This window comes from Mycetomoellerius zeteki, unplaced genomic scaffold, assembly GCF_001594055.1.
Source record: "Mycetomoellerius zeteki isolate Tzet28-1 unplaced genomic scaffold, Tzet1.0 scaffold301, whole genome shotgun sequence".
NCBI classification, from domain to species: domain Eukaryota; kingdom Metazoa; phylum Arthropoda; class Insecta; order Hymenoptera; family Formicidae; genus Mycetomoellerius; species Mycetomoellerius zeteki.
In genome coordinates this window covers 1406-10329 of record NW_017257285.1, presented here as the reverse complement: position 1 = coordinate 10329, position 8924 = coordinate 1406, and the positions used below count along the sequence as shown (strand labels likewise).

Here is an 8924-nt window from a genome sequence, read left to right as displayed (position 1 = left end):
TTCTTGAAAACCTATTCTTGAAAATGCTACTCTTGAAATCAATTTAGGTGACTTAGGCACAAGGTAGTGGAACTTCGAAGGCCAACGCGGTAGAACGTAATAACTTCAAGTTCTTTATCGATTATCTTAATATTTGATATTATATGTATATCCGTATACACGGATTTTACGCTCGCGAAATTCGATCGGCAGATGTGTCACGTGTGTGGGTAAATTACAGTTTTTAAAAATAGAAATTTGAATAAAATATATCTTTTACTTCTAATTATGTCACTTTTTCCCTTTTTCTATTTCGTAAAATAAAAAAAAATTCATAAACCTTATTTCAAACGATGATTTTATCACATCTGAAAGAATAGACAAATAAATAATAATATATTATCTTATTTGGAAATTTAATAATCCTTTCCTTGATGTCTTAATTATTTTTTTATAGGAACTTGAAAAAATGTATAACCATACAGAAATAATTTATTTAAAATCAGAGCTCAATTTAAGCTAATAAATTCAAGAATTTGTACTTTATCCACATACAATCTAAAGATTCTTTCCATACATATGGAGACAGATGAGAGTAAAACAAGTATGCGCGGGAAAAGCTTGCAAATCCCATTTTTAGGTGCCTATAGCCATTTTAGAGAGTGAAAGAGTAGCGTGAGTTGGCATTGTAGTACAAAAAAAAATGGTATAGCCAATATACGCTTGTTGCATACAGACAATAGATAGGGCGATTACGCAGGCGTGATCGTCATCTGGTAGATTTGTAATAAAAAAGACCTATATAATGGCGTACTTTATCATACGCCCGAATCGTATACTCGCTGAACACAAAGTGGAACAAAATGCTCTTAACTTAATAACAAAAAAAAAAGAAAAAAAGGGAAGCTAGGAAATTTCGCAATTTTACTGTGATCATACGCGTATCATGTTCGATACACGCATCCATGTGTGCGATTCAGCACGACAAATAAGTGCAATATTATAAAATATGATAAATGCTACAATGAGCCAATATTGTCCAGTCTATATGATGTATAAATCATGAAAAAGAAAAACAGTACATTATAATTCAAATGCGTCAATAAAATATTTGATCCATTGCATTCTCTTTTCTCATCATTGTACAATTATACTGAAACATAAATTCCGATTATACATGGTATTTTGCACATACGTAGGAAAATTTTAATGTGATATTGTTTTAAAAAAGGCTGGACATCGTATTAACCCCTTCAGTAACAAATTAAATACAAGAGATTAAATTAAGATAATTTAAATTATATTTGAATTTTAATAATTTATATTTAATTTATTATTAAAAATATTTTTATCAATTTTTATTATATATTCAATTTTGTTATTTATCATTACAAAACTAAAAAAAATTAATATGGGATGTTTTTTACAAAAATTAATAAAACATTTAATTTGTGATACTGAAGAAATAGAAGGGTACTGAAAGGGTTAAAATATGACCGTTTTTGTTCTTCGAGAAGAGAAACTTTTGCCTACAAAAAGAACTTTTGCTCTATATAGAGGAGTATACCTCCTCAAAGTAACAAGCATACAAAGCTTCATATTTCTCAATTAGGTCTGGCAACAGAATATCAAGAAAATAAGAAAATCTTTGGATATCAGGATACGTAAGTAAATGTGATGAATTGTATGGTACATTGTTACTTCGCAAGTATAATAGATTTATTGAATCGTGTACAACGAATAACAATAAATTACTTCTAACATTAAACGTTATATAACGTTGATTTTCCTTTTCTTCATCAATAAAACATACGTTTTTACAATATTCTTGAGGCTTTCACGGGTGTTACCTATGTGACAATCTTGCGTTTCGCGGGTTTTCTCCGTGTTCAGATCCATTCTTGGAATGCCAACGTTTCGTGAACCTTGCAGTTCACTTCATCAGGGCGAGGAGCAGCCTGATACTAAGTACATACGTTTTTACACTTACTTAAGTTCTTTTTGCATTTAATATATACACATTTGACATTTATTCACAAAGTATTCAATAGAAAAAGTATACAATTTTCTATTAATACATAAATTATATAACAATGTTATAATTATGTCATATATACATATAATATTTATTTCAACATTTAATATCCCCTAGGACCTCTAAATCGCCGCCTACCATCAATCTGTGAGAAAGTAAAGAAAAACAGTAAAACTACATTATAAACATACATATTCCATACATGACTTCTCTGAAGAAAATGTGTATATCTTCTTTCCTCAATATTTAGAAATTATTATGCAAATCCATTTATACTTACTATAGAATGTTTACATTCAAAGAACGTTCTCTGTAAAGCAAAACATTCATTGGGAACTGTGCTATCCTGTGATTTAAGGCATTCTTTGGGGGTGCGTTTGTACTGTCAAAGAAATAACGGTTTTTTCGTTAAACAGAGGAAGAAAAAAATGTGCTTTTATATAATATTTTTTAAATATACACGTCAGACTAGTTTGAAAATCAGAAATGGAAGTTTTGGATATGATCAAATCTATATTGATTATCGATATTTACTCAAAAAATATAAAAAATTACAACCAAAAAATAGAAATAAAGAGACAAAACGAATTATTTTTCGCAAAATTCTACGCACAAGTAATTTTTGAAATGTTCCAAACTAATTTGGAAATCGGAATTGGTAACTTTAGATATGATTGAATCTATATTGATGGATATAATTAATCGATTACTTAAAAAATACAAAAACTGGAGAGAATAAGAAGAGAAGATATATTATTTTTCGTAAAACTACGAATACGTAAAAAAATACGCCTTCGAGTTATAGCAGCATCAGCGGCATTATAGGTTATGACAGTTTCGCGCTCACTTACGATTTTACAACAATCACTTTGAAGCAAACACATTTTGAGATCAGCGCGAACGTTCGCGCATCGGGATTTATCTTTCAACGTTTCCTCTTCGTCAAATCGCATCATCTTGAATGATACTCGATTCTCACGGTCGCTGAAGACGCGTCGCTCATCTCACGCTGATGCCTCCCACAATATGCCTAACCTAACCTAACTCGATCCGATACAATTCATACAATACAAACTTCTTGCAGCTTGCTATTGCTAGATACACGTCCCCATCTGTCACCTGTAACAGCATTTTTCCTGAATACTCATGCATATGCGAACGAACGTTCTCGTTGAAGGGTAAACTTATTCTAAGCATGATCGCATTATGCCGCAAAAATTAATGAATTCGACGTTCGAGGAACAGAAAAGTATTAGGTAATTTTCAAGGTTATCTGATTATCCGATTACAATTTTGTCGCATCATTATTTATATAAACTTCTTGCAACATACGAATAACATTATGTGTACAATAAATTTACAAATATAATCAATTGCAGTCAATAGTGTTTACGGAAAACGTGTACTTTTTATAAGAAATGTAGAAAATGAATCAGTATTATAAATGGAAAGTTTCTTTTTAAATTAAGAATTATTAAAACACACTTTTTAATAATAAAATAAATTCTCAGGCAGACGATCCATCTCCGTGGAAGAGAAAGTTCCCCGCATTATGTGTTTTTACACTCGGATGACGAAGGTAGCACAGATAACATCTCTTTACAAACTATCAAACGTCCTACATCATTATATCGAAAAATTCAGGTGATCAATGTGCAAATAAAACCTGAAGATACCCTGCAAGCATTAGCTCTTCGATATAGATGTACAGTGAGTAGGAAAATGTGATACGTGTTGCATAAAGATATGAAATCAGGCCTGTTTTTTTTATCTAAACGTCATAGTTCGTATTTCTTCTTTTTCTTTTCATGTTGGAGAGAAAAATGAACTGTGTGAGAAGTTCAAATAAAAAGAACAAATCTGAACATATCTTTATGTTTCCTTTTATTTATAATATGCATTGCATAATTTTAGACGTATGTTGTATAGTGAGTAGAAAAATGTGATACATATGTCAAAGAATATCATAAAGATATGCAATCAGGTCTATCCTTTTTTAGCTGAATTTCATGGTTCGTTTTTCTTCGTTTTCTTTTAACATTGGAGAGAAAAATGAACTAAGAAGTTTAACTAAAAAGGACAGCTCTGATAACTTTGTTCTTTTATTCATATAATATGCATTGCATAATTTTTGATGTATAGTAAGAAAACGTGTATGTTTACGTGACATAAAGATATGCAATCGTATCTTTATGCTTATTTATATTCATAATATGCATCGCATAATTTTAGATATCTGAATTGAAAAGAATTAATAAAATCGACAAAGAAAATGAAATATATGCTAAGCCTTATATTAAGGTTCCCGTACAACCATTCTCTATTTTAACTGAGACGTCGCATGAAAATCAAGGCAATAATGCTATCATGTCTGAGCAATGCCAAGAGGAAGCACCTGCGACAACGGGTGAACAACTGATAGATTTAAGTGCCACATCGACGAGCACGGAGTCCTCAAACACGGAAATTAATACGATCATACTGAATTCAGTGTGTGAACCTCTATCGTCCTACAACGGTGCCAACACTCCTGAAATTTCTCACACGGAGCACGATGCATTACTTGATGATGTTGAGAATACAGGAACGGCTGAATCCTGTGAAACAAATATGTTCAAATGTTCGGGCGATAATTGGGGATTGTCCTGGACGCAATTGCTTGTATTCTCGTTACTACTAAGTTTCGCAGGGCCTATTATATACATACTTTATATAGCGGAACACTCAACTAAAACAAATATAACTGTAAGTAACTGATATTTCGTGTAAAGGAATATAAGGATAGAAAGTCACAGAATAAGAAGATATATTTTGCATATAGACATACGTAATTTCCAAGTTGAATAAAAAAACTGAATTTCCATAATTTTCTAATTATCATGAATGTAATTATTCTCTTGTATATTATATAGATTTAATAAAACTATTTGCCAGTGTTTTATTAGCAATCGAAATTACAAATTTATAGTTATATATTTGTATCTATATAAAGAATATATTTTCTTATTTTTACATATAACAGTTCAAAGTCTGAGAACTGTCCTTTATATTGAGTGAGATCTTTTTATAGCTATAACTACTATTAATGAAATTGATAAATTCTAATATTTAGTAATATAAGATATATTAAAATTATATTATTTTTCATGTAGAAAAGTTATTAAGTTGTCATACTATACCAAACATAATTGTGATAAATTTGTGACAAAATTAATTTAATAAGAATGATTAAAATCATTAATAGAAAATAGTATAGAAAATACTGAATACATAAGAAATATTTAGATAAATATTGGTGCCTTTATAACTGGAACTCTCTATTGTTGATCAGTACAATCTAAATATTACAAAACAAATCTGTCATACTTTTGTGTGATTGGAAATATTCAAATTATTTAATATTGCAGATTAATTCAATATGATTATATGGAATTAATTTTTTATGCAACAAACTATTATCTTTATAAATTTATAATTATAGATTTATAATTATAAATTTTGACAAATATGTCTTCTTTCTAAAAATTAAATATTTTTATAATTTATGATACAACATATATGCCAAAATACTTGTAATTATTTTTATATGTTAATACTTGTTAAAAAATGCTGAAATATATTTTTTAAAACTGAGTGATACGTTGTTAATAATTCCACATTTTATCATATGCAATATATATATGATTTAAAAAATTAATTTTTTTGATTATTGGACTTCCTATAATTGGGAATATATATAACATAAATTCTTCACTAAATATGCAAACTATTTTCTTAAAAAATGCCCATTCACATAATATATATTGAAGGAATAACATGTAAAAAATATATGCTATTAGTATTTTTATAGAAATTTTATTTTTATCATTTTGCCAGATTTCAAATATGAGAATTATAATACAGAATTGTGTAATCACGTTTTGCAATTTTTTCCTTACCTCATCCTTGAAATCTGCCAAAAATGTTCTGTAATTAAAACAACAAAAGTACATGAGATATGTTATAAATTTTACATTCATATAAAAAAGTTCATTTTAAGATTGATATTTCATGTTATCATACGATAAGGGTTTTTAAGTCAGTTGATCAGTTGCAAGACAGAGGTCTCGGATCTTTCTGTCTTGCAGTCAATCAACAGACTTGAAATCTTTCGTACTGACACATGAAATGTTAGGCTTAAGAGCCTTAAAATGCAAAAATATTCAGAAATTACGTGATATTCTTCAATATATCTTCAGAAGACCGTCGTGTTTTCATCATTTGAGTTAAATTTTAATAGAATTACATTTGTTAAATAATAGTAATACAAATTGCAAATAATGGATATTACAAACCATTGCTGTAAGATAGATGTTTAGAACTTTTTGAAGCTTTTCTTTGATCCTGTTCCTTTCGATACCTTCAATACATTAAATCTTACTGTCTTGCTCAAAGGTCTGCATTCTCCAATGGTGACTACATCACCAATTTCTACATCTCTGAAATATAACATAAAGTTCATGAATATTAATGATAAATTAATTACTAATTCTTCTTTAAATATTATTTTGTAACTCAGATATATAATGATCATCAAAACTCAGTAGACCATCGTGATTATCATCATAAAAGTGGAAATTAAAAGAATTTTAATGAATAGAATTATTTTATTGCTTATGTACCTGAAACAAGGACTGAGATGGACACTCATGTTACGATGACGCTTCTCAAACCGATTGTACTTCCTAATATAATGCAAATAATCCCTACGAATAACTATAGTACGTTGCATCTTCATCTTTTGCACAACGCCAGTAAGAATACGTCCTCTAATCGATACATTGCCAGTGAATGGACATTTCTTATCAATATAGGTTCCTTCAAGAGCCTGCAAAGATTAAACCACCAAAATATATAAAGCATCCTATGTATCCTTTACTAATAAAAAATAGATGTAAAAATATTCAGAAAATATAGACTCTTCAAAATATCTTCAGAAGACCATCGTGATTATCATCATATATTAAACAATCTGTAAAAACATTCAGGGAATATAGGATGGAATCCATAGTCCGGTTTTAATCTCAAGCAATGTCTTAAGATGCTAATACAGCTCTCTGATTGGTTCATGCACTAGCTTAAGACCATCTCGAATCTTGAACACTGTCTATGGATTCCATCCATAGACTCTTCAAAACATCTTTACAAGACCATCATGATATTTATTATTAAACAATCTGTAGTTAATTAAATCTTAATCAACTCTATTTCTAATTCAATACATTTTAGCCCAATGAATTACATCCTACTTGAATAATATTTTAGAACAGGTCTGTTTTTTTATAGCTGAACTAGTATACATTTTTGGAATTTAAAGCAAAATAAATATGTTTGATATTTGGTAAAAGCGAGAAAGAAAGTTCTAGTATAATCTAGCAGAGGAATAAAAACAAATTAAATCTTTGTATATTCAACTATTTTTGTTTCATACAAAAGGTGAGTTTCTTAATTCATCAATTGATTAATCGCTTTATGTACAAATACAATTTTACTCCATAAAAGCTGCATTTGTAACTGATCAGTCGATGAATTAAAAAACTCACCTGTACTTGCTAAGTTGGACTGCCTTCCTTTTACGAGACATACACGTTGTTTGTTTCCTTGGCATTCAATGAATAATAAAGATAAAACAGCACTTACATTGAACATGTCTCCTAAAAGGAAAGCAACCTTAATCAATATGCTTCTTATACATGAATATGAAATAAATTAACAGTACATGAAACATATCTGTTTTAAGATTATTGACTAAAATCATATCAGAACAATGAACATCAGAGCAAGACAGATTTGTACTTACTTCGCGAGGTGTTTTGAAACCAAGCCCCACATTGCGGCTGTATCTCATAGGCTTCCTGCGCTTCGGGCCCAGACCTTTCTTACGGTTAAGAAAGATCGTGGGCTGCTTCTGGAACGCGCGTTCGCTCTATAATAAACGAAATCGTATGGATTACATGCTATTTCTACTCCTAAGTGTCCGGATCTTTGCGCGCGTGGACGACCTAACCACGTGCTACGGCGAAGAACTTTAACCACTTGAACGCGCCTCGATCTACGATCTTACTTGATAAACCACTTTTATTAATTAACGCTAATCATGACGAAGGCATGTTTTCACAAAATAATATTGTGATGCATCAACGAGGAAATTGATTTATTTATAATCGCAGCGTCGAACACGTACCTGATCAGCCATCTTGTTCGTCTGAAAGAGCGACGAAAACCGGAAGAGTGAACCATGACATGGTGGAACCAATGGTGTCGGATTCTGGCTATCAACGGCGTAGTGCGTGGTGGGGGAAGAGTGGGGTAATTGCCTATAGCGACAGCTATAGGGTGCGTTCCGAGTTACGAGTAATTCGTAATTAAAAATCGCTCTACCGCTCACTGAGCGCTACGTAACCTTACGGCTCAAACACAGCATTAGAGAAATAATAAACAGTAATAAATAAGTAAGGAATATGATATTAAAGATTATCGATAATAGACAAGTTATTTTACATTACAATTATAACAAATAAACATATTAATCAGAGATTAATCCCTTTTTTACTCAGTGAGCGCTCAGTGAGCGGTCGTCGCTTCTGAATGCACCCAATATGACGCGATAACCAATGGGTGTATTCAGTACCAGCTCACTGAGCGCTTAGTGAGCTCTTGTATCTGTTTGGTCTATATTTTTAGTTCTAACGGAATATGCCAATAAGATGCAAGCGCTCACTGAGCGCTCAGTAAGCGATTGTAGTACTGAATGCATCCACTGGGTGCATCCACAAGTATAGAGCGCTCAGTGAGCTCTTGCATCTGATTGGCATATTCCATTAAAGCTAAAAATATAGACTAAACAAGTACAAGAGCTCACTGAGCGCTT

General features: G+C 30.8%; 3 protein-coding genes across 4 annotated transcripts; 1 reads left to right on the top strand and 2 right to left on the bottom strand.

Moving 5' to 3' along the window:
• Positions 1 to 2078: 2078 nt before the first annotated feature.
• On the bottom strand, positions 2079 to 3060 carry LOC108724498 (cytochrome c oxidase assembly factor 5). Its single transcript, XM_018450901.1, has 3 exons — positions 2866 to 3060; positions 2295 to 2396; positions 2079 to 2159 (listed from the first exon to the last, which is right to left on the bottom strand). Exons 1-3 carry the CDS (start codon positions 2968 to 2970, stop codon positions 2118 to 2120), a joined length of 249 nt encoding a protein of 82 aa, XP_018306403.1. The 5' UTR covers positions 2971 to 3060; the 3' UTR covers positions 2079 to 2117.
• A 137-nt stretch (positions 3061 to 3197) lies between these two features.
• Positions 3198 to 4829, top strand: LOC108724497 (lysM and putative peptidoglycan-binding domain-containing protein 3). Of its 2 annotated transcripts, none has more exons than XM_018450900.1 (3): positions 3198 to 3270; positions 3526 to 3724; positions 4316 to 4829. In XM_018450900.1, the coding sequence occupies exons 1-3, from the start codon at positions 3221 to 3223 to the stop codon at positions 4769 to 4771; spliced, it is 705 nt and encodes a 234-aa protein (XP_018306402.1). In that variant the 5' UTR covers positions 3198 to 3220; the 3' UTR covers positions 4772 to 4829. The 2 variants fall into 2 exon arrangements, with proteins under 2 accessions (XP_018306402.1, XP_018306400.1); XM_018450898.1 differs by having other exon boundaries at positions 4247 to 4829.
• Positions 4830 to 5947: 1118 nt separating this feature from the next.
• RpS11 (ribosomal protein S11) lies at positions 5948 to 8312 on the bottom strand. Its single transcript, XM_018450897.1, has 5 exons — positions 8238 to 8312; positions 7854 to 7979; positions 6676 to 6881; positions 6349 to 6492; positions 5948 to 5980 (listed from the first exon to the last, which is right to left on the bottom strand). The coding sequence occupies exons 1-4, from the start codon at positions 8247 to 8249 to the stop codon at positions 6369 to 6371; spliced, it is 468 nt and encodes a 155-aa protein (XP_018306399.1). The 5' UTR covers positions 8250 to 8312; the 3' UTR covers positions 5948 to 5980; positions 6349 to 6368.
• Between the last annotated feature and the right edge of the window lie 612 nt (positions 8313 to 8924).

Coding starts and splice junctions, on each gene's coding strand:
- LOC108724498 (XM_018450901.1), bottom strand. CDS start 2,970: ATGATGCGATTTGACGAAGAGGAAACGTTGAAAGATAAATCCCGATGC. Junction 2,397..2,865: donor AAAGTGATTGTTGTAAAATC/GTAAGTGAGCGC, acceptor TTTCTTTGACAG/TACAAACGCACCCCCAAAGA. Junction 2,160..2,294: donor TTGAATGTAAACATTCTATA/GTAAGTATAAAT, acceptor ACTTTCTCACAG/ATTGATGGTAGGCGGCGATT.
- LOC108724497 (XM_018450898.1), top strand. CDS start 3,221: ATGCCGCAAAAATTAATGAATTCGACGTTCGAGGAACAGAAAAGTATT. Junction 3,271..3,525: donor GAGGAACAGAAAAGTATTAG/GTAATTTTCAAG, acceptor ATAAATTCTCAG/GCAGACGATCCATCTCCGTG. Junction 3,725..4,246: donor CTCTTCGATATAGATGTACA/GTGAGTAGGAAA, acceptor GCATAATTTTAG/ATATCTGAATTGAAAAGAAT.
- RpS11 (XM_018450897.1), bottom strand. Junction 6,882..7,853: donor GTTTCAAAACACCTCGCGAA/GTAAGTACAAAT, acceptor TAATCTTTGCAG/GCTCTTGAAGGAACCTATAT. Junction 6,493..6,675: donor CATCTCAGTCCTTGTTTCAG/GTACATAAGCAA, acceptor GTTATATTTCAG/AGATGTAGAAATTGGTGATG.